This window comes from Myotis yumanensis, unplaced genomic scaffold (genome assembly GCF_028538775.1).
Source record: "Myotis yumanensis isolate MYYU_CA2020_CCGP unplaced genomic scaffold, mMyoYum1.0.hap1 SCAF_19, whole genome shotgun sequence".
NCBI classification, from domain to species: Eukaryota; Metazoa; Chordata; class Mammalia; order Chiroptera; family Vespertilionidae; genus Myotis; species Myotis yumanensis.
Window position 1 is genome coordinate 24,463,330 of NW_027223770.1, and position 27,607 is coordinate 24,490,936.

The 27,607-nt window shown below is 46.6% G+C and overlaps 1 protein-coding gene across 2 annotated transcripts in view; it reads left to right on the forward strand.

Moving 5' to 3' along the window:
* The window catches only part of KREMEN1 (kringle containing transmembrane protein 1), a 50,385-nt gene extending 25,118 nt beyond the window's left edge, over positions 1-25,267 (forward strand). The window contains exons 4-9 of one of the 2 annotated variants that reach the window (XM_070399263.1): positions 12,159-12,283; positions 12,963-13,116; positions 16,849-17,181; positions 18,088-18,249; positions 19,380-19,464; positions 21,234-25,267. In XM_070399263.1, the coding sequence (XP_070255364.1) occupies positions 12,159-12,283; positions 12,963-13,116; positions 16,849-17,181; positions 18,088-18,249; positions 19,380-19,464; positions 21,234-21,402 (1,028 nt within the window). In that variant the 3' untranslated portion in view covers positions 21,403-25,267. The remainder of the gene's footprint in view (positions 1-12,158; positions 12,284-12,962; positions 13,117-16,848; positions 17,182-18,087; positions 18,250-19,379; positions 19,465-21,233) is intronic. The other variant, XM_070399264.1, reaches the window with a different exon arrangement.
* Positions 25,268-27,607: the final 2,340 nt, after the last annotated feature.

Below are 27,607 nucleotides of genomic sequence, written 5' to 3' on the forward strand. Positions count from 1 at the left end.
CCCAAGCCCCAGGAGTAAGGCCGGCTGCAATGGTATCCAGGAAGCATTTGTTGCACAGCAGAGCGGCTCTGTAGAATGTTGGACTGTCTCTGCGGGTGTTCCCAGCCCAGCTGTTCTCAGCTGGGAAGGGGCTCCCCAGAGTCGGAGCCTTTGCATGAAACACTGCATCAAGCAGCCTTATCCAAGCCTCAGGGTCTCTCCATGTCTTCATTGTATGAACTGAAGTTCACCTTGAAAAAAACACAGCGTCTCTGTGCATCATTAACACTGTACGGCTAAAGCAAAACCTCAAACTTAGCCCATAGCCAAAGCAATCTTGAAGTGAACATTAATAATATAAATTATGCATACTAATTTTTTTCACCTCTTCTGTTTTTCTATTACAATTACATAATGTTTTTAATTGAACCCTTTAGATTGCCCAAGTTAACATTGTCAGAATCCTGGTGTTTTTTGTTTGTTTGTTTGTTTGTTTATTGTTGCTTTATAAGAGTAGTTTTTGTTTTCCCAACTAGACTAAATTTTTCAAAGATAGGAGCAGGGGTAGCTCTGGAATTTCTGTGAAGGAGAGGCTTAAGGTAGAAAGGGGGACTGAAGGATTTCTTTTAAAGCTGTATTTACATAGCAGGCACCTTCATTTTACTTGGGTTGCATGTTATTTATGGAGGGGTGCTGATGGAATTTATGGGGGCTTTCGCCCGTCAAGCCATATTAACAATTTTCCACAACACCTACCACAGTGGAGGCCATAACAGGTGCTCACAAGTATTCTTGATGATGTGAAATCATGTGTCTTCCAATAAGAAAGAAAACGCAAACTAGTAAAACGTATGTGGACTTGAGAGTCACACGAGCTTAGGTTTGATTCACTACTCATTTAATAGTTTATGGCAAAATGACTCTCCCCTGGGCCTTGGTTTCTTCATCCATGCCTTCCAGGGTTGTTTTGAAGATTAATGAGTAAAATATACACGATCCTCAGATTTCAGCACATGGTAGGCATGGAAGTACTGGCAGGTATTGTGGTGGCCTCCATCTTCCCCCAAGGAAAGACTCCCACTGGCGTGTGTGGGCCTAAATAGGTCATTCCTAACCTGCGTGCTGTTTCTGTCCATTCCTTTTATACCTGACTGGCCAGGGGGCTCAGGAACGTGCCTCAGCATCTGTGGTGGCATTGCACTCAGGGAACACGAGAGGTCCTGCATTTGTTCCTGCAATGCCGCTCTATGGTTGCAGATATGGCATCTACTCAGTCTTTGTTTTTGGCAGTGGACATTATTTAACTTTCCATTAAAAAGTGTAGGCTTTCTGAACCAAATAGACATTTTCCTCAGTGACAGATATATACTGTATTTCTAAGATGTTCTAAAGCACAGTTGTGTAAAGCATACGAATCACTTAAAAAGGGAAACTCATGTAGATCATTAAGGATGATTTTACTGAACATCTTTACACCAGCACTTGCCTGTAAGGAATATATGTAAACATAAGAAATAGTCCCTACCCTCAATCTTATGATGTAATTAGGAATCTGAGTTATAAACATAGGAGAAAATTGGACACCAGCCCACCAGTTACATAAATAAGCTTGAATTATGAGTTAGTGTGCTGTGAGTTTTTGAAGATGAAAGGGCCCAGGATGGGTTGTGGAAATTGGAGGCATCCTCATGGAGAAAGGCAGATGGAGCTGGATGGGGCAGATAGAGCCTGACAGAGACTTGGAGGAAGGTCACAGAAGTGGTGTGCTTGTGGGTTGGGAACCAAGCTGCCCAAGTAGAAGAGTGGACAGAGAGGAACCAGATCAGACCTTGAAAGTCAGAGTTGATTCGAGGGAAACTGACATACTGAAAGCCCTGGTTTAGGAAGATGAGCCCAGAATACATTTATAGGGTGGATCGGGGGAAGGAAGTTTGGGGAAGAGAGGATGGGTATAGATTTCTAAATCCAGGGCATAAAGGCCTGAGCAATGATAGCAGCAATGAGATAAGTCAGGAAGGGTTAAATCCAAGATGCATTTAGGAAGAAGACTGAACTTGATGACAAGTGCAATATATAAGGGATGAAACAGCAGAAAAAGTAAAAGACGACCCTGTGGTTCGTTGCCTGGGGTATTTGTGGTGTCCCTGTGAAAAAAGTTCAAGTCAACAAACTGAGCTCTTCTTCCCAGAGACACAGCTGTGTCATTCCTCTTAAACTTGGACTGACCTTTTGTCAAGTAAGGTGTCTGTTACTGCCTAACAAGCCACCCCAAACCCTAGTGGCTTAAAACAACAACAGATTATCATTTCTCCTGATTCTGTGGGTTGGCTGAGTTTCGGCCAGGCTGTTCCTCTGCTACTCTCCTATGGGTTCCATCAGGTGGCTACATTCAGCTGGGTGCTCTGCTGGGGCCAGGACATTCAAGATGGCTTCAGGATTCTACCTGGGTGACCATTCTTTTCAGCAGCATATTCAGACCTCTTCTGTGGTAGCTTGCTTCCAAGGAAGAGGAAGCAGAGCTACCAGTCTTCTCAAGGCATGAACTCAGAAATCTACCTTTGATTTTATTGATCAAAGGAAGTCAAAAGGCCAGCTTAGATTCACGAGTAGGTGAAACTGATTCCAACTATTTAAGTAGGAAATGACACACATGTATTGGGGGGGGGGGGGGTGATTATTAGAGCCTCCTTTGGAGACTGTCCACCACATTAAATAACCAGAAATTACATCTCAGAGAGGAACTCCCACCAGAAGAGAACTACCGCTGTGACACATCCGGGGAGTCAGAATCCTTAGAAACTTTTACTCCCTTTCCCGACAGTTAAAATTTCATAGAGGAGAAAAGGCTGTTTACTTATTTATTTGAGTGAGTTATAATAGATTCAGAGACACATGTGGGGGCTGCTTGAAGATTCAGAGTGACTGAAAAGGAGAGTTGTTGTTCAGAAATTAATGCATAGAGGTAAGGGGGGCCGTATTGTGATAGGACTTGGACCAAGATGGCAGGTGGCAGATTTGGAATGGCTTTAGATCAGTGGTTCTCAACCTTCTGGCCCTTTAAATACAGTTCCTCATGTTGTGACCCAACCATAAAATTATTTTCGTTGCTACTTCATAACTAATGTTGCTACTGTTATGAATCGTAATATAAATATCTGATATGCAGGATGGTCTTAGGCAACCCCTGTGAAAGGGTCATTCGACCGCCAAAGGGGTCGCGACCCACAGGTTGAGAACCACTGCTTTAGATGTACAGGATGGGGTTCAGCATATTCATGGTCACAGGCTAAGAGTGTGGGTGAATGTACACTTACCCCATTGATTCTCTGATGGAAGTATTCTGAATGATTGGTCCTCTGATAGGACTCAAGCAGCAAAGTCGTGTGTGTACTTAGTCTTGTTCCCATGGAAGTGTTGGAGGTGAGAATGGCATCAGGTGTTAGGCCACTGGGGTCAGACCAAACCTTGGTTCAGCAACATCAGTACTTGAGTTCTGGCTGGGAAAGAATTCAGAGCTAACACTTAAACTATAAGAGAAAGTTTATTTAGAAAGTCACAGAGATAGAAGAAATGGGCTCAGGAAACAAATGACAGAGGCAAAAGAGGGCCCTTGGAACTTAGGAAAGAGAAGGGTAAAGAGCCTAGGGAGCAGAAGAGGAGGAGGGGGAAGGCACGAGCGTGCTCCTGAGCTGAGCGCACTGGGTCCTGGTCCAAAGGGTAGGGATTTTAGGGGACCTCCCAGGGGAGGATTCAATAGAATATTCATCAGCTTTCCAGGTGTGTCCTTTCAGGGTGGTGGTCTGCACTGATTGGTTGGCCAAGGCAGGGGGCCATTAGTCAAAGAGGCATCACTTGTCTGGTTTTGCTATTTTTCTTGGCTTCGAGCTGAAACACTTCTGAGGCCTAGACGTCATCTTCAGGGCTTGATGCTTAAGGGAGTGGTCATGCAGGGGCCCACTTGGGATGCGCATGTGGCCACTCTTTGGCTCCTTGTTCCTTCTCCAAGAGGGTCTACCACATGACTAGCGACATGCCCGGGGAGGGAAGGTCAGGGAAGGGTCCAAACTGAATAACCAGTGAGATGCTGGGGGAGTAAAGGTTACGCTGGGAGGGAGGTTCTTGTTTTCCCAGATTTGGCTGTTGTTGGCACCCAGGGCTTTGCACCCTGGCGACCTTCTGTACTTTGTCTATCTTCCTTGCTCTGCTCATGTCTGTCTAACTGCCTACCACAGAAAGAAGAGATCTGCCACCGGCAGGAGATGGGCTCTGCCACACAAGGTTAAATGACATTTAAAATAAGCAGAGTCACTGCATCATTTCCAAAGAAGCAGATTTTACTTATAAGAAAAAATAATAGATATTCTGTAGACTCAGGAAAGTTTTCTAAAACATTGGACAAAAACTTTGCTTTTAGCCGAAACCGGTTTGGCTCAGTGGATAGAGTGTCGGTCTGTGGACTGAAAGGTCCCAGGTTCGATTCCGGTCAAGGGCATGTACCTGGGTTGCGGGCACATCCCCAGTAGGAGATGTGCAGGAGGCAGCTGATCGATGTTTCTCTCTCATCGATGTTTCTAACTCTCTATCTCTCTCCCTTCCTCTCTGTGAAAAATCAATAAAATATATTTTTTAAAAAAAACTTTGCTTTTAGTTTCTTTTTTTATAAAAAACATATTTTTATTGATTTCATAGAGGAAGGGAGAAGGAGAGATAGAAACATCGATGATGAGAGAGAATCATTGATCTGCTACCTCCTACAGGGCCCCTACGGGGAACCAAGCCCACAACCCAGGCATGTACCCTTGACCGGAATCGAACCTGGAACCCTTCAGTCCGCAGGCTGACACTCTGTCTGTCCACTGAGCCAAACCAGCTAGGGCGCTTTTAGTTTATTAAACAAATGTCCCAGATCTGACCAGAGCACTGGAATAGAAAACATAGTAACAGTCAGGACTTCTGCTTATGCCAGGGGTGGGCAAACTTTTTGACTCGAGGGCCACAATGGGTTCTTAAACTGGACCGGAGGGCCGGAACAAAAGCATGGATGGAGTGTTTGTGTGAACTAATATAAATTCAAAGTAAACATCATTACATAAAAGGGTATGGTCTTTTTTTTTTTTTAGTTTTATTCATTTCAAACTGGCCGGATCTGGCCCGCGGGGCCGTAGTTTGCCCACAGCTGGCTTATGCAAATTACCATCTGAAGATGCATATTCATATTGAGCTTTTACCATAATGGTTCTGCTTTATGTCTTTGTTAGAAATTGTTTGATAACCAGGAATAGAACTCCCTCAAGCTGACTTGAGCAAAAGGGATTTATTGATTTATTGGAAGGACATGGGGAGTATATCATAAAATTCAACCCCAGAGTCCCAAGAACCTGGGAAGAAAGTTTCCCCTCTTGCCAACTCTCTCTAGGGTCGCATGGCCTCCCACCTCTGCCTCTCTCTCAGCATGGCTATCATCCTTCTTCCTGTTAGTGTACCAACAGAATCAGCTCACCCATCAACTCACATGGCTCAAACATGGCTGGTCGCCTTACTCCCACTTGACAGAACCCTATAAATCCAGTGCCTACAGTTCACTAACTGGAATCCCAATTCCAGCTTCCTGGGAGAGAAATCTGGTGGCCCCAGGGGGAGTAAGCCGTGGCCAAAGGCGTAAGTCCTGTAGCCTGTCCCCAGCAAGCAGCCGTTGTGGGAGCAGGATCTCTGAGAAGGTGCGTGGGCAGTAGGTGGTCTTCAGCTGTGGAGATAGATGTGTGTAGCACCTTCACAGTGAGGCCACAGTTACATCCGAATGTAGCAGGTGTTTAATAAGCCTGCCTGGTTGCTTCCAACAGTCCCTTGTGATAGTCAAAGAACAATAGCTCCTGGGATAATCTGAATAGAGGGCCATCTCCCCTCAGCCATCTCTAAAACTAATATCTGCCAGGAACTCTGAACATCTGAAGAGAATGTTGGTAATTAACCGTCATGAGTTTTAAAGCATCAACTATGATAAACAAGGGGTTCGTGTGTATCTTAAGATGACTTTTTAAAAATTGAAAGTGATGAGGCCTCTTTGGTAAGACGAAAAATGCATGACTGAGCCACAGGACTTTAAAGTGGTCTTGGAAATGAAAAGGAATTTGAGAACAAATATCCTTTTTCAAATGGAGTTTTCCTCTCTGCTTCTGGGAAGAGCTGAGGGTGGGTTACAGCCTGGAAATCCACTCAGTTGACCAGTAATGCTTTTGAAGACTCCATGACGTGTCTTCTCCGGGGAGACTTGGAGCCACAGTTTCCAGTGCGACTCAGAGGGCAGTGGCACCACGTAGAGGCTGCCACTGTTTCAGAGGCTGGCCTTGTGGTGCACAGGGCGTTGAGGGACTAATGTGTTTGAGAATTCTGTCTTTAATCTCAGGGAGTCAAGTTCATTTAGCTCCCCAGACTGGGCCTATCAGGAAAAGGGCCGGGGACACCAGAAAAAATAACCATGGTGTGAGAATCTGTACCCCTAGAGCGCCACTCTGCTCTCCATTTCCATCTTGTATGCCCCCCCAACCCCCCTCCCCCCATCAAGGCCCTTAACCTCGCTGGTTTCTTCTCTGTCACACAGCAATAACATCGTCTGTCCTGCCTTCCTGAAGGGCTGTGGATTTCATGCAAGATGCTTACATGAAAGCACACTGTATGCTAGCCAGATAAATGCAAGAGATTAACATTTAAATATCTGGAATCAAACCCAGTTTTCTGAGGTGGCTGCCTTTGATTTTTGTCTTATAATTCAACGCTGTTTTATGTTTCTATTACTAAGCAAGTTGTTCCTGTTTGTGCAGTGAATGATGAAAGCTTTATTCCATATAATGATAATAAACACTATTTATTCAGCACATACTATCTTGCCAGGTCTTGTAGTGTTTACTTTATTTGCATTATCTTCTTTTAATTCTCCTTTGAGGTCTGTATTGTTCCTCATTCTACTGTTGATAAAACTGAACTTGGAAAAGCTAGGCTCTGCCCTTCGGGACTGGCTACAGCTGTTCCCAGGTCTGGGCTTGGCTCTTGGGGTGGGTTCCACCCTTCAGGACTGGCTTTGGCTGTTCGGCTCTAGGTTGGTGTCTCAGGGGCTAGGTCAGGTCTTCAGAACTAGTGGCAGCCTATGGGACTAGATTTGGCTCTTAGGCCTTGGCTGGGCTACTCTGGGCTAAGTCCATTGAAATCAAATTGACCCACACCATGGGGAAGCCCCAGTCTCCATATGATTGCCGTAGAGCAGCGGTTCTCAACCTGTGGGCCGCGACCCCTTTGGGGGTCGAACGACCCTTTCACAGGGGTCGCCTAAGACCATCGGAAAACACATATATAATTACATATTGTTTTTGTGATTGATCACTATGCTTTAATTATGTTCAATTTGTAACAATGAAAATACATCCTGCATATCAGATATTTACATTACGATTCATAACAGTAGCAAAATTACAGTTATGAAGTAGCAACGAAAATAATTTTATGGTTGGGGGTCACCACAACATGAGGAACTGTATTAAAGGGTCGCGGCATTAGGAAGGTTGAGAACCACTTGGCCTAGGAGCCAGAGGTTGAAAGGACTGCTGGCTCTCCAGGGAGAGGTGCCTGTGGAAATCACTGAGACACACCGAGGCTGGCTTCCTTGGGCCTGCTGTGAGGATAGTATTGCTTAGGAGCTAGTCTGGGCTCTTCGGAGAGAGCTTCCACCCTTCGAAAAAAAAGAAGAAGGAAATAGCACACCAGTCTGGGGCCATTTGGTGGAAGTATATTTGATGATCTCAAGCCACCAAGAAAATTTAAAGTAGGTTAAACTAGGTTAAAGTTTTGGGGGTTTTTTGTGTGTTGGTGTTGTTGTTTTAAAAGAAATAGCTAATGCATTTTAGAAAGGTTTCATCCAAAATGATAAAGATAAAAAATTTTTTTAAATATATTTTATTGATTTTTTACAGAGAGGAAGGGAGAGGGATAGAGAGTTAGAAACATCGATGAGAGAGACATCGATCAGCTGCCTCCTGCACATCTCCCACCAGGAATGTGCCTGCAACCAAGGTAGATGCCCTTGACCGGAATCGAACCTGGGACCCTTCAGTCCGCAGGCCGACGCTCTATCCACTGAGCCAAACCAGTTTCGGCAAATTTTAAGTATTAAAGTTAACCTTTATGGAAAACTCCGTTATTTAAAATGGTATTTCTAGGTTGCCAAAGAGGACAGTGAGCAGGCAGGTTTCAAAACCAATGGTTACTCACTTTAAGTGAATGTTGTTACAGATCAGCTCTGCTCTTCCCTTCTACTCTGCGCTCTTCATTCACTGCTGTCTAAGAAGTGCCTTTACCCACTCACTCCATGATCTTAGCTGGCGACACAGAACATTTGTTCGTTTAACACAGAGCACCTGCCATGTGACTGGGACCATGCCAGGCCCTAGGAATACAATGGTGTGCGAAAGATAGTCCTATGCTTAAGTGGTTCCTGGGTAATTGGGGAGAGAGACACATAAACAGATGTTCAGAATCAAGTTCAGCATAGGCTGCTATAGGATTATATAGCAGGGACATATAACCTTCTTATGTGTGGGTGGGGGACTAAGGGGAGGGCCATGGGGGCTTCCCAGGGAAAATGATGCTCAGGCTGCAATCTTAAGTAGGGAAGAATATTCCAAGCAGAGGGAATAACATGTGCAAAAGTCCAGAGGCCAGAGTGCAGTGTGCAATTGGGAAACTTGCAAATACACTATGATTTATTTTGACCTATAGATACAGTGTGAGCCCAGGATAGAGGGGTCATCCAATGGGGAAGGGGAGCAGCACAGAGGGGGAAAGCCTTGTGTAACATGTCAGGGAGTTTGGATTTCACCTTGCGGGGCAGCCAGGGATCTTCGAGGGTTTTAAGCAGGTCCTCAGCTTTAAGCATCCCTCTCCAGCTCCTGTTACTTTTCTCTCTGTGTGTGTGTGTCACTGGTCATACTCGCTTCTTTTTGTTCCTGCAAGGCCAAGGCCATTCTTATCTTAGGCCTCTGCCCCTGCCACTCCTTCTGCCTGGAATATACTGTAAAGACTATCCTGGTTGCAATTGACTAATTAGATTAGAGTAGGGTGAGCCTAGAAACGGGGATGGAATAGGAGGCTGAAGCAGCAACCCAAGAGGGAGGAGATGGTGTTCCAAACTGAGGAAGTGGCAGTGGGGACAGAGAGACATGGACAGATGTCTGGTAGAATTGACAGTGTCCAGCAAGTGATTAACTTGGATGGCAAGGGTGATACCTCAGGCCGTTGATAGTCAGATGGATGGAGCAGCAACGTGCTGTGATCTGATTTCCAGTGGTCTGCCTTAGGATGTGTTTTGGGACCTCACTGCTTCAGTGGAACATGAGCTGCCTGGATTTGCTTGCCAAATTGTTGTGAATAGGTTCCAGCTGCATTAATGCAACCCATGGCCTTGTTTATGTCTAATCTTCACATTTATGGTTATGTGCCTTGGGCTCTCTATAACTAATACCTAATAACATGCTTACTGGTGAGCATAATGGACTAAATGAGACAAAAATCAAAGTAAATGACCAGAATGATCATGATCAAGTAGTTCTTACTAAGAACCATTAAGTGCATGGCTTGGGTTTCCATATGCAAGGTCCCTTTAACGTGGCTTATGTGATGCTCTCCCTGCTAGAGATGCTTGACTCACTGCATTTGTTTAAACTCTAAAACCCAGCCATTCCCAAGCCAGGCCCCCTGAACACCAGGCTTCTACTGCCCCGAGTTTTTCTGTTTACATTTGCTACTATAGAGACTTGGTTTGTTTCCGAAAGATGCACTTTAGCATGTGTGTGGTGAGCCACATTTGTTATATTTGAACCATATGTGACGTAAAGAAGAAGGGTAACCACTTGGCTTAGAGGGGGAAGGGGGACTTTTGGGGTTAGCAGAGATCCCTCCTGCCAATTGAAAATGAGCTGGTGAGAGGTAGATGATGGCAGAAATTAAAAGTGTGTGTGTGTACATACGTACATATGTGTGTATTTTTAGATGTAAAAAGACTAATGCGGATATAAAGCTTATTAAACTGGACCATGCTGTTTTCCAACCATAAACATAAAGGAAAAATGCTTTCTAAGAGTCTATGTGGCTTACTTTGGAGTTGAAAACATATCACTCTTAACTGACCTAAAAGTGCTTCTAGGACCAGGCCTCATTCATGTCTTATTATAACTCAGTTCTATAAGCTGTGAGGAACCAAATAGAGAAAGTAGGGAAGACCTTCATCTGATAGTGGAGTGATTCATAAATTAATAACACAGATGTTGATTTGTGCATGGGCCACAATAAATTAATTCCTTCATTCAATAAACATTTATTTAGTATGTATTATATAGGTGTATTAGCGCTTTCTGTATAACAAATTACCCCAAAATGTAGTGACTTAAAACAGCATACATTTTTTCTTTTTTTGTTAATCCTCACCTAAGAATATGTTTTCCATTGCTTTTCTGAGAGTAGAGTGGAAGGGAGAGGGAGAGAGAGAAAAAAACATCAGTGTGAGAGAGACGCATTGACTGGTTGCCTCCTGCATGTGCCCTGACTGGGGACAGTGAGCGAACCCACAACCCAGGTACATGTCCCTGAGACCCTTCAGTCAATGGGCCAACGCTCTAACCACTGAGCAACCAGTTAGGGCAACATACACTTATTGTCTCACACTTCCTGTGGGTCAGGAAACCTGCACATGGCTTTTCTGGGTCCTCTGCTTCAAGGTCTCTTGTAAGGCTGCAGTCAAGGTGTCTGCCAGGCCTCTGGTCACATCTGAAAGCTCCACTGGGGGAGGATCTACTGCGAGCATACATCATTGTTGATAGGATTCAGTCTTTGTAGAAAGTGAAAGGCTTGCTTTCTTGCTGGCTGTTGACTAAAGGCCATCCTCAGTTCTTTGTCACATGACCTCTCTGAAATGGCATATTGCTTCATAAAACTATATAAGCCAAGAAGGCAATAGAGAGAGTCTACTAGCAAGACAGAAGTCACAATCTCTTGTAACCTAATCACCGAAGCGGTATTCCAACAACTTAGCCACATTCTATTGGTCAAAAGCAAGTCACTAGTCCAACCAACACTCAAGGGGAGAGGATTACACAAGGACATGACCACCAGGAGGTGGGAGTCATTGAGGACCATCTTGAAAGCTGTCTACCACAGTTGATATATTCAGGTTTCTTTATTGTCAGATACAGCTTTTTCTACTAGACCAAACAAACTGATTGTGTGATTGTGAAACACTAAATGTTTACTGTGATAAGCCAAGTAATGCCCCCACCAAAAAAAAATGTCTATGTAATCCCTTACAGGGCATAAGGGACTTTGCAGGTACGATTAAGTTAAGAATTTTGAGATGGAGAGATTATCCTGAATTATCCAGGTAAGGTCTCATGTAATCATACAGGTCCTCATAACAGAGAGGCAGAGGATCAGAGTCAGAGAAGGTGATGTGATGATGGAAGCGGAGGCTGGAATGGTGCAGCCACAAGCCAAGGAATAGGGGCAGCTTCTAGGAGATGGAAAAGGCAAGGAACAGAGGCTCTCCCCTGGAGCCTCCAGAGGGAAAATCAGCTGTCACTTGATTTTAGCCCCATAAGACCCATTTAGTACTTCTGACCTCCTAAACTGTAAGATAATGAATCTATGCTGTTTTAAGCCGCTAGGTTTGTGGTAATTTGTTCTAGTAGCAATAGGAAACTAATACACTTACCAAGGATCTTGAGGAAACCCATCTGTGGAGCTTTTTAAGGAAAAAGGGGAGGTACAAGGCATAGGACGATGGGCTTCCAAGGGTTTTTCCTGCTCTCTAGTGATTCTGAAACAGTTTATATATTGTAGCTTCTATTTTTAGGAAAGTATTTCCAGTTCTCTTCAGTACTAAATCCTGTCAATAGTGAACAGGTAAAAAATTTCATAGGGTTAGTTATATGGGCCTCACATACTCTTCAAAATAAAACAAAAGCGTGGCATTTAGCAGAAGACACTAGGCTTCCATTTTTAAAGTTTGTTACTTGTTGTTTATTGTGCCTTAGGAGTGGAAATATTGGCTGAGATGAAAGTACCTGGCACAAAACACTTTTCCTTCTTGTTGTTTCACAGCCAGATGTTGTGAAATTCTTTTGTTTTTCTTTTTTCTACAGTGCCTGGAAACCTTGGCTGCTACAAGGATCATGGAAACCCACCCCCTCTAACTGGCGCCAGTAAAACATCTAACAAACTTACCATACAAACCTGCATCAGTTTTTGTCGGAGTCAGAGGTTCAAGGTAACTGCTCTGTGGCTATATATCTATAGAAACAGGTAAAGATGTAAAAATGACTTTAAACTATATATAAGTTTTTGAAATATAACCTGTGAAGCCATACAACTCTGTTTTTCCGCCAAGGAGAAGTTGGAGGAAGAGTGGGGCTTGGGAATGAGGAGTATGAGGCAGTTCTCTTGTCCAAAGACTGAAAACCCCCAATATCTGCATCCCTATTTGACTTCTGACAGAGTTACATATTTCCTTGTGCCATGTATGTTATGAGCAGGAACATCTCTGGCTCTATGGGCGATCTGGGAATAAACCAAGAGAGTGGTTGCTTCCTTGGTAAATTCAGGGGCCCAGCCTGGACACCAGTCCAAAATATTTTCTTCCTATCCATTCCTCTATCTGAAATGCATTCGTTGGCCATTAAGATTCAATAATGCTATTGTTTGTTATATCAAAAAATAAGAAAATTAAGTTGTTTCATTTCCTTCCTTCCCTTTCCTTTTCTCTTACTCTTCCCTCCCTCAGTGTGTAATGACCTGTTTTAAGAATGGGACAAGGAGAGGTCCCAGGGGAAGGGTGGGCTGGGAAGATGAGACTGGCTGCTTTCTGGGGACCAACCTTGCCAGGATCCTTCGGTTCACTTGACATCCCTGATTGACACTTACCAAGTCCTGCTTCTCTATTGTGGCAGTTTGCTGGGATGGAGTCAGGCTATGCTTGCTTCTGTGGAAACAATCCGGATTACTGGAAGTACGGGGAGGTAGCCAGTACTGAGTGCAACAGCGTCTGCTTCGGGGATCAAACCCAGCTCTGTGGTGGCGATGGCCGGATCATCCTCTTTGACAGTGAGTATGCCTTGTGCCTGTTACTGTTGAAGACACAGGAACCCCTGGGCCAGGGGAACAAGCCTGCCCCCACTTCTTTCCATGTATTATTTTATTCACTTGGTGATACTTGTTAAGCACCTACTGCAGGCCAGGCACTGACCAGGCCCTGCCATACAGCACTGAACAAGAAGACTCAGCCCCTGTCCTAGAAAGGAAGACATTCATTTAACAAGTAATTAATGACAGTTGTGTCATGTGCTGGAGAGACATGGCCTATTGGGAGATACTTAGACAACCTGGAAAAGATGACCTTTCCAATTTGATGTAAACACTGATATAATTACTCAGTATTAGCTTTAAGATCCTCGTGTGTGTGTGTGTGTGTGTGTGTGTGTGTGTAAATCGATTATTTTAGAGAGAGAAAGGAAAGTAGAGAGAGAAACATCAATTTGTTGTTCCACTTATTTATGCATTCATTGGTTACTTGTGTGTGCCCTGACCGGGGATCGATACCACAACCTTGGCATATCGGAATTATGCTCTAACTAACCGGGCTACCCGGCCAAGGCCTCTCTTGTTTGTTTGTTTTTTTTGTTTTTTTAAAAGATCCTCTTGCTCTGGTTGTTGTGGCTCGGTTGGTTGGAGCATCGTCCCATGCACTGGAAGGTCTCAGGTTTAATTCCCAGTCAGCGCACATACCTAGGTTATGGGTTCGATCCCCCCAGTTTGGGCACATATGGGAGGCAACTGAGTGATGTATCTCTCTCTCTCTCTCAAAATCAATTTAAATTTTTTTTTAAATAACATAATAAAATGAAGAACTGACATGTGCTACAACGTGATGAACCAGACACATCAGGCCACACATTTTGTTATTCCATGTGGCCTAAAGAAGTTTCCTTAGCATTTTCCCTAATGCCAGTCTGCTGTCAATGGTCACTCTCAGCTTTTGTTTGAGAAAGTCAATTCTCCTTCACTCTTGAAAAATGTTTCTGCTGGATATTGAATTCTGTGCTGACAGGCTTCCTTCTTTTAGTACTTAAAAAAATAAAATATTTCTTCTTTGTGGCTTGCATCGTTTCTAGAGATGTCTACTCCAGCTTTGTTCCCCTATATATAGGCTTTCCCTTCTGCCTGCTTTCAGGGTTTTATCTTTGTTTTCAACATTAGCTATGATATGTCTAGGTATGGTTTTTTTTAATGTTTATTTTTTAATTTATTTGCTTGGAGTTTGGTGAGATTCTTAGATTACTTTTCATTGACCTTGGAGCATTCTTAGCCATGTATTTTCTCTGCAAATATTTCTTCTGCCTTGTTCTCTTTTTCTTTTCTTTCTGGGACTCCAATTACATATTGTTAGACCATTTGATATTATCCCACAGCTGTTGGGTGCTGTTTTGCCTTTTTCACTTATTTTTTTTTTCTCTCTTTCATTTTGGATAATTTCTATTGACCTATTTTCAAATTATTTTATTCTTTCCTCAACTTTGTTTAGTCTTTTTATAAGCTCATCAAAGGGATTTTTTTTATCTCTGATAATTGTTTGTTTTATTTCTAGCATTTACATTTGACTCTTTTATATAGTATTCATATCTCTGCTGAAATTTCCAGTCTGTTCAAGCATATGGTCCATCTTTTCCACTAGGTCCTTTCTGTATAATCATGTAGTCTGGTAGTTCTAATGTCTGGGTCATTATTGAGTCTGGTTCTGTGGATTGTCTTCTCTCTCTTTTTTAAAAATTGAGATATGATTGACATTATATTCATTTTAGGTTTGCAACATAATAATTTGAGATATATATATACCAGATGTTTTATCTCTTGACAATTAGTCTTTTCCCCCCTTTTTCTTTCTCGCTTGCTTTTATGTGTGTGTTGTAATATTTTATTGAATGCCATACACGATGTGCAAAAGAACGGCAGAGGCTGAGGGCGATAGAACTTACCCCTGGAAAAGGGCAGGCCTGTGCAGTGTGGGGACTGAGCCTTTGTCGGCGGTGAGCTGGGTTTGGATTTTCTTGCTTCTGTCATTGTCTTCAATGCACATCAGGTTGCAGATCCCTTCAGTGATGAGCTGCTGTTACCTGTGCTTCGTGTGGAGCCTGCGATGCCAGTGGGCTTCTTCAGTGTTCCTGTCCCACCCTCAGCTTTGAGTAGTTGCTACATGCCTATGCCACCCAGGGGGTCTTCCCCTCCCTCAGTGCTGTTGCCTGTTACTTAGTGCTATGCTCTGTGAGGTCAAGGGATGGGGAGATGTCTTGGTCCTCCTGTCCATCCTCAGTCTTAGACAGAACATGGGGTGGGACCTTTTCAGCATCCCTGCACCACCCCCCTCTCCCTGGCAGCTAACCACTTCCTTGCATCGGTGGTGGCTCTTGGGAAGGAGAGCGTTTCCTGCCCTGCTTTCATTGGTGCAGGATCCTGGGCTCAGGGCAACCCGGGGTTGGTGGCTTTTGCCTCTGTTCTTCCCCTAGAAGCAGATCTTTGCCTGGTTACTTTGGCAGGAAGGAGAGAGTTTCCTACTCCCTCTCCCTAGGGGCAAACAGGTTTTGTTTCTACCCTGACTCTGGGAGCAAGAAGGTTTGCTGCCCCTCTCCCAGCAGCTTAAGGCTGTGCTTCCTTTGGGAGGGGATTGTGGTGGGTGCTGGGTGGGCCTGCCCAGAATTGCCTGCAACTGAGTGCAGACCCCTGTTGTGTCTGGGGCTCCAGACTGAGAGGCTACCCCACACTCAACCTTTAGGGGGTTGTTAAAATTTAGCTGCTTGCTTCTTACTTGCTTCTATGGTGGCTACCTCTTCCTCTTGCTCTGTCAAAGACGAAACACTTTGGTGTGGTCCGACTCTCCTTGGAGGGGCTTCTTACTGTTTAGAATTAAATTTCCTTTGTCTTCAGATCTCAGCTTTCTGACAGGCTGATAAAAGTTTTGAGCTTTTTTCATTGTTTGGATGAAAGCATCCTCTTACTGCTTTCTACATCCTAAAGGGAAGTGGAACTCCCCCAAAGCTTTGTAAATCCCAGCCCCACACTCCCTCTCAAGGACGTTCACGTCCAGGACCTTGTTTATACTTCACCACGTAAGATACGGTCAAGTGGTTGTATCCCCTTCCTGGAACCTGCAAATCAAAAACGGAGTCCAGAGAAATCAGACGTGCTGACACAGTGATCAGAACCGAGTGAGTCTCCTCCAGGCAGAAAGTCAGTTCTCGTGTGGACCGTCGTGTGCATTGCTCCTCTAAGGTATCAGGGGTGCCCCAGTGCTGTAAGGCCCTTCTTTTTCACGGCTTTACATCACGGAGTGCCTCCCTGCAAAGAGGGCCCACTGTTTTATCTCATCTGTCCTCACACATTCATGTGATACAGGAGCAGGTGGTGGTCTCTCCAACCTCAAGACTGAAAGAAGTGAGAGGCCTGGAAGTGAAGGATCACATGGCCCAGCTGGTCCCAAACCCAGACTCTCTGACTCCAGCCTGGCCCCCACCTAGGCCACACCACTGTGCTGTGTTCTAATTCTAAGGTCTCCTGGGAGGGGCGGGGGGGGGGAGGGCAGCTTCCACAGTCATTTGTTCAGGGTTTAAGTGATTCATTTGGTGATTTGATCCCGAAACAGAAGACAGTCTGGCTTTCTAGACTAAAAACAATGTCCTAAACTGGATCACATTCAGAAGTTCAGAAGAATTGGTTGTAACTGGTTGGAAAGTGAGCCCTGTGGCTGAGCTCAAGCTGAGGGCCGTGTCCTTTTGTCTTCCACAGCTCTCGTCGGCGCCTGCGGTGGGAATTACTCGGCCATGACTTCTGTAGTCTATTCCCCTGACTTCCCTGACACCTACGCCACAGGGAGGGTCTGCTACTGGACCATTCGGGTGCCGGGAGCCTCACACATCCACTTCAACTTCACCTTATTTGACATCAGGGATTCCGCAGACATGGTGGAGCTGCTGGACGGCTACACCCACCAAGTCCTGGTCCGTTTCAATGGAAGGAACCGCCCACCTTTGTCCTTTAATGTCTCCCTGGATTTTGTCATTCTGTATTTCTTCTCTGATCGCATCAATCAGGCCCAGGGATTTGCTGTCTTATACCAAGGTAAGACTTGCCTGTGTGTCTCCAGCTCCTCTTGCACACCCTGGTGACCTGTGGAGCTTGGGCAGTTCTTGCTGGGAGGTCTTAGTCAGGAGCTACTGACTTAACTTACGGGTTTCCCCCCCTCCCATTTCATAACTTGTTTATGTTTCATGATACAGAGAAGAGATGAAACCTATAATGTTTGCCATGTTAGTAGTCTTAATGACAGTTTCCATGGGAGGGTTAAAAGAACAACCAAAAGAAAGAACTGAGGCGGATAGAATTGGAAGGCTCTAAGGAGGTCATTTGGTCCATCACCCTGTCTCTCAGGATCCAAGCCACCCACAGAAGATTCGTTTTCCATCTTTCTTTAAATCCTAAAGTGAAGCCCCACTCTATGTCTCTCTAATGTGGGCACATGTGTTCCAGGCACATATCTTTGCCAGCACGTGAGAAACACGGGGTGTCTAAGACCTAATCTTTGTCTTAGATGTCAAGGGCCTCAAGAAGAGTTCACTCACTGTGTGCTACAGGGAGTTCAAGGGCGGAGGCCACCCCACAGGTGGGACAGTCTTGAAGAACAGGTAGGATTTGGGTGAACAGAGAGAAAAGACAAGGGCTTTCCAGGCAGAAGGAGCCATAGCTGCAAAGGCACAAGGGTAGGAAATGATAAAGTATTCTCAGGTGTCCACAGACAGACCAGTCAGATGATTAGAAGTTGACAGTGCGTTCCTTCTGCCTTCTTCAGGGCCAGAGCCTGGCAGGTTCTGTGTGGAGGCCAGTGGAGAGAATTACATCCAGAATTGGATCAGAGAAAACAGCCTTTCTACTAACCAGGAGCTCCACTATAGAACCAGTGCCTCCTCCTCCCTAGTTCCTCATTTTCTTTATCAGCTTTCCCCCAGTTCATTCCTTTTGATCTTCCAGCTGTTAAGGAAGAACCACCACAGGAGAGGCCCACTGCCAACCAGACGTTGGCCGAGGTGATCACGGAGCAGGCAAACCTCAGCATCAGCGCTGCCCGGTCCTCCAAAGTCCTCTACGTCATCACCACCAGCCCCAGCCACCCACCACAGACCGTCCCAGGTAGCAGTTCCCAGACACCATCAAAGCGGGTGGAAGCCACAGAGCTTGAAGGCAGTGTCCTTGGCAGTTACAAAATCAGAGTACTCTTGGGTGTTTCTCATTCCAAGGCAGGTTGGGGGTCCTGGCTCTGTCACCATGTTTGTCCTGGCCTTTGAGGGACATGTTCTCATTAGCTTGACTCCTTAGTCCTTAAGGAAAAGTGCTCACATCCATAGAGACAACATGTGTGCCTTTTGTACATTATGATTAATCAGCTAGTCCAGTGTTTTCTCACATTGAGAATATCTTTCTAGAACCCCAAGTTGTTGCTCCCTAAATTGGCAATTTCAGGAGCTCTACTTACTCATTCATTCGATCATAAGATACATAAGTGCTTTAATGGTACCAGTTGCTATTGTAGGCACTGGACTATCAAATGAACTGAATATATCTTCCCTCCAGTGGTTTATAAGTAGAAAGAAAAGACAAGAAACAAAATAAAAAGTCAGGTAGTGATAAGAGCTATGAAGAAAAGTCATGCAGGAGAAGGATAGAGAGTGGGTAATGGTCTTGTGGTTTAACTTGGTTGGGTACAGACTTCCATTCTCTCTTTTCTGCCAAGGAAATTGGGGCCTTTGTGAGCTGATAGAGCTGCAGCGTATTGTTAGCAGTTACCTAGGCTAGAGATTTTCAGACTGTTCTCCAGGTCCCCCACAGGACCCTCCATAGAAGGTCAGGGCAGAGAGCCTCTCTAGTGCTTGCCCCACGTCATTTGTTTGTGAATCCCAATAGGATTTCACTGGTCACACATCTCATTCCTCAGGCGAGGAAACTGAGGCCCACAGAGTCTATGTAACTCATTTGTGGTTGCACAGTGGATCCGGTAATAGAGACAGAATGTGCACCATCATTTTCGACTCTGAATCCAGTGCATCTTGGACCACACCGCCTGCCTCTCTCCAAGAGGGAGCCCTAAAGCCAGGCGAGGTGCTCAGAAGGCTGGGACTCCATGCGGCCTGGCGCTTAGCTGCATTGGTCGTTTTTCCCACTTGCAGGGAGCTCCTTGGCCAGACCTGCGTCTCTGAGCTGCCAACCTCAGGGCTTCCTTCTGAAAACTGAGCTCAAACAGGTCTGATGGGCCCTGTCTTTTGCAGGATGGACAGTGTATGGCCTGGCAACTCTCCTCATCCTCACAGTCACAGCCATTGTAGCAAAGATCCTTCTGCATGTCACGTTCAGGTGAGTACGACAGAGCTGCCCAATTCCAGGAGCAAAGGCTCAGAGCTCCTTTTCAACTAGCTTCGTTTGTCTGGGTGAAAGCATAACATCAGAACATGATCCCAGAGCCCTCAGTCCTAGGGAACATATGACAGTGATATTCCTCATTCTCTGGAGAGTGAAATGTACAACTGGACAAATTTCACTAAGGTCTGAGTGATTGTGTTTGCTACTGTGTCCAAATGATACAATTTCAAGGGGGATTGAGATAACCTGGGCATAAAAAACAACAATTTCCATGTTTTGCCTTGTGCTAGCCTTGAAGAGATCTTGATGCAGGAATAGAGATTGCTGGGATGGTACCAGGCATATTTCCCAGTGCCTTGTAGAAACCGGAAACATTCTTAGGAGGAGAATCTAACATTTATTAACTATTCTTAATAGTCATTTTAAGGCAGTTATTTAAGAAACTCACGGAAGCTTTGTCCTTCAATTCTGACCATTTTGGAAAAAAAACATTTTCCTCCTTTATTTTGCTGTTCAGGTTTAGCAGTTCTTCCTTCCGGGAAAGGGGCTGCTGAAGTTTGTATATTTACAGAAGGGGGCCCTTTCTAATTTTTTCTGGACTTCTACTCTGTCTTCCCTGTGGTTCCCAGGGCAGCTCTCTCTCTCTTTTTTTTTTTTTTTTTTTTTTGAGATATAATTGATATATAGGCTATCTGCATTTCAAGGCCTTCCTGAATGTTGGTGTCCAGTGAAAGCCACTTTTCCCTGGCCTTCTCACTAGCCCTCAGCCACAGGCGTTTATACATTAAGTGACGGCTCCTCCACTGCCCTCTGAAGGCTGTGGTCAGACTGGGACCACCCACACACCTCTCCACCCTGCGCTTTACATTTTTCAGTGGAAACAGTGTCATTATTGTTTACTGAGCCCACTCACATGCCATATATATTTTTTTTTTTTTTTTAAGGCACAATTTTCATGTTCTGGAAGCCTCTCGGCACAGTCCTGACCACGTGTCTACCACAATAGCAGGAGAGCAGGAGGCTTCTAATAGGGTCCAGCAGCTCACGGCACCCTGAGGCCCTAAAGTGCACGTCTGGCTCCTACCTGACCCTGGAGCCCCTCTGCAGCTTCCCTGCCACGCAGCATTGGTGCTGAGGCAGGACCCATTCCTGCAGAGTAGTTCCGCCTTTGTCCCGTTTTAACTAGATAAATGTAATTTGAAGAAAGCATTCTTCTATTTTTAAAAAAATGAATTTGAGCCCTAGCCGGCTTGGCTCAGTGGATAGAGCGTCAGCCTGCGGACTGAAGGGTCCCATGTTTGATTCCGGCCAAGGGCATATGCCTGGGTTGCGGGCTCAATCTCCAGTGGGGTGCGTGCAGGAGGCAACCAATCAATGATTCTCTCTCATCATTGATGTTTCTGTCTCTCTCTCTCTTTCTCCCTTCCTCTCTGAAACCAATAAAGAAATATATTTTTAAAAAAATGAATTTGAAAACGCAATCTCTCAGGACAGCCCTTTCCAGATTGGAATAATTCTGCAAGTTAGCAAGTTCTTTGTTAAACTGAGCTGGAATCTGCCCCGCTGCACTCCCACCCCACAGGACGCATTTCATCGGCACAATAGTCCTTCAGATCCCTAAAAGCAGCGCTTAGGTCTTCCCCGTGACCTCCCCTCACCAAGCGTCCCATTTCATAGGTACAGGTCTCTCATGCGACGTAGGTTGTTTGGGCTGCTTTGTTCTACTGGGCAGGAAGAACTCTTACGTTATTTTTGTTTAACAGATCACATCGTGTTCCTGCATCAGGGGACCTTAGGGATTGTCGTCAACCAGGGACATCAGGAGAAATCTGGAGCATTTTCTATAAGCCTTCTACTTCCATTTCCATCTTTAAGAAGAAGCTCAAGGGTCAGAGTCAACAAGATGACCGTAATCCTCTTGTGAGTGACTAAAAGCTCCCCCATGCCCAGGACAGGAGGTTCCTCTAAGTCAAGGCCACAGGGACCACCTCTCCTGTGGTTTCCTCTGATGAACTCTTCCCTGCCTCTCCCTCGGCCTCTTCAGAGGCACCTGCCAATGGACTGGAAAGGGGCGCCCTGCTGCAGGGGCAGGCGTAGCCTGGATTCGTCCTGCTTCATCAGCTGCACTTAGGAGAGAAACTCAACGTCCCAGGGTCTGGCCCTCCTGTGTGTGTGTGTGTGTGTGTGTGTGTGTGTGTGTGTGTGTGTGTGTCTGATCCAGGAATGGGGCTGTCAGGACACTGGGGCTGAGATGACAAAGATGGTTGTGTCCAGCACTGGGTTCAGGTATATACTTCTAGATGACTGTCAGGTGGTGGGTAAGTGTAGTGTGCCTTGAGTCTTGCTTGCTTCTTCTCTGTTTTTTTCCACACATAGATCACTTTCTCCTGATCTTTATGGTTTAGAAGAAGGCCAGGCAGAGAATTCTGAAGTTCTCTTGAGGGTTGGCCTGGTCCTCTACTCCTGGGTATTAGCATCCCCAAAGCCCTAAAAGGGCCCATGCTCTGTGCTGACTCGGGCTTTGCTCTCTGGGCGCTGGATGAGAAAAGGCCTCCTCCAGTCTTTGACAGCCTGAGAATGAGGTCTTCTGACCCCCATTCATGTCAAACCTAAAGCCTCCCACATTTGGGCTTCTTCCCATAGCTTGGTGAGCAACAGAGCAAGCTTGTGGAGTGGTCATATAAAGCATCCATTGATTTATTCACACATGTGACTTCACTGAAAGCTTGTCTAGGTGCTCAGTAACTTCTTGTTGGATTGGATTTGTCTGGCCCTGCCCCAAACAGCTGGTGGTCCTGTGGCACCTGAGCCAGGCCCTCATCTCTCCATGATTCTCTAAGCTGACTCTCAGTTCAGAACCAGGAATATAAATCTCATGGCTTAGCATTTGGGCAGCATTATGGAAGACAGGGTGCCACAGTCCCCCTTCAGCTGTCCCTCATTGTGAAAGATGACGAAAACCCCTCACTGCACCCATGTTCTCTGCAGCCCCCTCTGCCCCTTCTACGGGAACGGAATGGCTTGGTGGGGAGGAGAGCTCTTACCCCTGATCCCACACGACCCTGCCCCTGGTTGTGAGAGTCAGTGCCTCTCCAGTTTAGAAGTGCCCACCACCCACAAGCAGGCTTTGCCAGCAGCAGTGAGAAGAGCAGCCTGGGCCTCTGAAGGCCGGGCCTGGGCCTTGGTCAGAACATGACTCTCCCTCAGGCGCTCGGGCCTTGGGCCTTGCTGTGCCTCTGGCCTCCCAGGTTCCCTCTTTGCAGCACTTTGCCGAGTTTCCCCAAGTCCATGAGCCACTCACTGCCTGCCATGGCCCTTCCTGGGGTTCTGCCACGTTGGCAACCCGTCTGAAACTGGCTGCTGCCAGAAAAGCAGGGCAGCGGGGAGGTATCCACAGGGAGAAGTGACACTTGGCAACCAGGAGAGATGCCAGGAGCTGGAGGCAGAGGGGCTTTCAGAGGGGGAACAGGGCTGTGTGTCCACAGGGGGGCAGGGGCGCTGCTCCAGGCACCATGTGAGACCCGCCACAAGCATGGGGCTGCTTGGTGCAGTCTTCACGCTTTGATCTGGAAAGGGCCGTTTCCCGGGAGCAGCTGTCGGCAGACCCGGGGTCTGGAGACAGAAGTCTGTCCCATCAAGGACCACTGGAAATATACTGACATGTGCAGTCTCCCTTCCAAGCTATTCCTGGCGTTTGAGGAATCTCTTCTCAAACACAAGTGTCAGGTGTGCAGTAACAAAGGGCCCTGAGCTGTGAATAGACCCACATCCAAGGGAATGTGGGATTTGGCAAAGGGTTCACCCAGCCAACAGGCAGCGCGGCTGCCTAAGACTTACTCTGATCACTGGCCTTGGGAGCTGCCCGCCCGCCCTGCTCACCTCACACTGGTCACAGGGGCCAAGCCCCAAGCCAGTGTGTTGTCTGCGCAGCAGCAGGATCAGCCCTTTCTCAGAGATCCTGGAAGCACTGGTGACGCCCCAGTGCTCTCCTTCCAGCCCAGTGCCTCCAGGATCAACTTACTGCCCAGGGAGGGGCCACGGGAATCCCAAACCAGCTTCAGGACAGCATGGGGGAAGAGAGCCATAAACCGTCGCAGGCTGAACCTCCACACATTCCTTGGCCACAGCCTGGCCATGTCTCGGTTGGTCAGCAACACCCCACAGAGGGTCGCCTGTGGCTAAGTAAACAGCTGAGAAAGCAAGAGGTGAGGTGTGCCTCCAGGGGGCACTTGGCCTTTTAAGACACTGCTCTAGAAGAGAAAGTGGGGTTGGAGGTGATTGGAAAGGGTGACCCTGAGAAAAGTCCATTACAGATCACATAGCGGAAGATGATGAAACAGGAAGAGGGGGCTCTGGGGACCACCGTGGACAGTGGCTCTGAAAGCATCCAGCCCACAGCCTCTGCCCTGAGGTGGGTGAGTAGAGGAGGCTGCAAGTAGGTGCCTCAGGACCTGCGTGCCCTCCTCATCCCGTTCACTGCTGGTACCCAGGCCCTGGCTCTCCGTGTACGTCCCACCATGAGGGAGGGCCACTGCTCTTGTTGCCTCCCCTTTCCTTAGCCGTGTTTCAGTGCCCTTGGCCCCTCTAGAAGGCACTCAGTGCCCGTGTTCTTCCCCATGTGCCGCTGCTTACAGAGCAGAGAAGGAGTAGGAATGAACCCCGGGTACCTACCCCCTACACCCCATGTCAGAACAGGGTAGAAGGCCTCTGGGAATAAGCGAGGTAAGGTGATCGCTGTAACTTCTGAAGTGTGGGCTCTGGCTCAAGATTCCAGTCAGCCAGAAACCCACGAAGATCAAAGCACTAGTGAATGCCGCCATCCTGGACCTCAGGCCAGACCTGTGGGGAAAGGCCTCCCCACACGCCCCATCGTCAGCTCAGGCAGGAGTCGCCTGACCCAGCTGAGGATCCGGCCAGGCCATCCCAGCACCAGCGGGCACACAGGCTGTCGCCAAGCCTCTGTGCGTCCCGTCCAGCACTTAATCCTCACCAGCACTTAGTGGACGGCCTCAGAGATCCCAGTCTCCCCTGCCTGCCGAGGCCACCCCAGGTCTCCCGCAGAGCAGGCCAGCTCCACGCCATAGCCCCGTCAACTGGCACCCTCTTGGGTTGCAGATCTCCTATGTGGTGTTTGATGCGGCTGTTGTTACTACCTTGGGAATTTTTAACCTTTCACTTGTTTCCTCTGGTGTCTTTGTTTACCTTCCTCACTCTTCTACCTCCTGGCCAGGTCTCTCAGCTTAGCTGCCCTGGCGTGGGGTATTTCTCAAACCTTCCAGCCGCAGCTGCCTCCCCTCGGGCTGGCCGGCTCAGGGGTGAAAGGGCCTCCCCCGCTGCCTGCAGACCCAGGGGGGTGCCCATTGCACAGGCTTCTGTCTTGTGAGTCCAGCATACTCAACAAGACGGAAGTGGGGTGTGGAAGAAAGTCCGAGGCAAATCTGCTTCAGAAAGAATGTGTCTTCGGGAGCACGTTGCGGGGAGCTGCCATCGCAGGGGTCACGCAGCGTCCAGACCTGCCCACGTCCAGGCTCACCTTCCTGTGGGGATCTTGACTTTGGATGACAAGGCTTTATTTGTAAATATGCTCTTAATATGCAACTTTGAGAATAAAATAGAAACATCATGTATTTTAAAATATAAGATGAAGTGTGACGCACTGTATACAATTTAATATATATTTTTAGGGGTTTTGTTATTTAAGAAAATGGAATGTAATGGTACTTAACTTTTACAAAAGAGAGAAAAATGTTATTTTTACTGCCTGGAGAAAATAAATTTCTCATTGTTGTAGAAATGGGATGGGTCCTGTCTTGTCATCTTTATGGGCGTCCCCACCCCCCACCCCCACCCCCGCCAAACTCCCAGGATGGTGTTGCGTGCAGGGAGGCCCTCGCTCTTCCTAACCTGTGCCCATGCCAGGCCGCACTGTTGGCTCAGTTTTTCCCAAGTGTCTCCAGGTTCCCTCAGGTCTCGCCGCAGCTTTGACCCGCGGTGATCTTCAGCTGGGAAGATCCGAAAGAGTTGGAATTCCAAATCCGCACGCCACCCGGTGAGACGGGCGGTTCTCGGGACGAGCATGAGGCTCTGCACTCAGAAAAACTAGGTTTGAATCCACCTTGAGGTGGTCAATCCACTTCTCAGTTTCCCCTCCCTGTAAATGTAGTAATACCTGTGCCCCAGAAGGTAATGAAGATGAAGTGAGAAAAGATGTCTAAAACACTCATGTAGTTATTATCCCAGGTGGAATTTGTCTTGCCTCTCAGAGAGCCAGTTCTTCCTCTGCCCACCCTCCTTTGTAATAACACCATGGAAGCTCCGTGAGTTGCCCGCTCTGCGCCCAGCTCTCTCCTGTCAGGCGCTGAGCGTTCCCTGACAGCCCCTTCTACAGGTACTGTCGCCCTGTTTCGCCAGTGAGGAAACGGGCTCAGAGAGCAGCGTGGGGTGGTAGTGGAGAGCACAGCCCTGGAGTCAGCCTACAGGATTCAGCTCCCACCACTCATTTGCTGAGGGACCAGGAAGTGTAAAACAGGGAGGCTTCGGAGGGTTTCGGTGGAGGAGTGACATCAGATTCCTAGTTTAGAGGGATAGGCACTTGCATTAGGAAAAACAGATTGGAGTGGGGTAAGACCGAGGGTGAGGAGGCCCATCAGAGCCTCGGGCGACCTGACCAGGCCCCCAAACCAGCCCTGGAGGGAGGGGAGAACTAGCTGAGAGTAAGCTGACTACACCCTCGGGCCAGGGGTAGGTACTCAGGGTCTGGGCTCACACCCCCACCCCACCGCTTACCATGTGACCTTGGGCCAGTGACTCAGCCCTGTATGCCTACTTTCCCATCTGTCAGATGGGGGCAATTCAGTACCTGCCCATGGAGTTGTGATGAGTTATTATCTTAGTATCGTTTCAGTAAATGGTAGCTGTGCCTTGTTATTGTAGAGTAGAGGTGGGGGGTTAAGAACAAGGAGATGTGTCTAGGATATAGCTCACATGTATTTCAATGGCTAATACTAGAAGTGTTTTCAAAGGTCTTTATTCAGAAGTCTGGTGCTGTTTTGTGAACAGAAATATGCCATAGGAACCCGACTCCTGTTTATATCCATTAGCCTATGGTAATATTCGTTTCAGTATACTTCACGTAGAGTCGCAATTTCCAAGAACTTATCAACGACATTAAGTGAGGACTTACTATAGTTCTCTGGCAGGCACCTTACCTGGACATGGAGCTCATGGTCCTCTCTTTCCCTCTGTCCTCTCCCCAGCTGACCTTGGCCTGCACCACAGCAGCCAGCCCCAGCCCTGCGGTGGCTGTTGCGATATGATGGCCCCTGAAAGCTTCACTCAAGTGTTTCTCTTCTCTGAACTTTCCTTCTCTCTTTCCCAGGAGCTCTTTTTGACTTTGTGAAATGTTAAGTATAGTTGGTATACAATGTTATATTAGTTCCAGGTGTACAGCATAGTGATTCAACATGTATATGCTTTACAATGCGATCTTCACACTAAGTCTAGTAATCACCTGTCACCAGGCAGTTATCACAATGTTACTATATTCCCCTTCACCTTTTCTACCTACCCCCCCCACACACACACACCCTCCGCACTTCTGGCAACCATCAGTTCAATCTGTTTCTATGAGGCTGCTGTTTTTGTTGTGTGTTGTTTGTTCATTTGCATGTTGTTGTTGTTTTAGATTCCACATATAAGTGAAACCATATGGTATTTGTCTTTTTTCATCTGATTCTCTAGTTCTATCCATGTCACAAATGGCAAGATTTCATTCTTTTTTTATTGCTGAATAAACTTCCATTGTGTGTGTGTGTGTGTGTGTATCACATCTTTATCCATTCATCAATCAATGGACATCTAGGTTGCTTCCATATTTTGGTTATTGTAAAAGATACTGCAATGAACATAAAGGTGCATATATCTTTTTTTAAATTTATCTTTATTGTTGAGAATCTTACAGATGTCCCCCATTTTTCCCCCATTACCTCCTTCCAACTGGCTCCCGCCCCACCCCAGGCCTTCACTGCTCTATTGTCTGTATCCGTGGGTTATACATAGATGCATATAAGTTATTTGGTTAACCTCTGCATGTATCTTTTTGAACTTTTCGGATAAATACCCAGAAGTAGAATTGCTG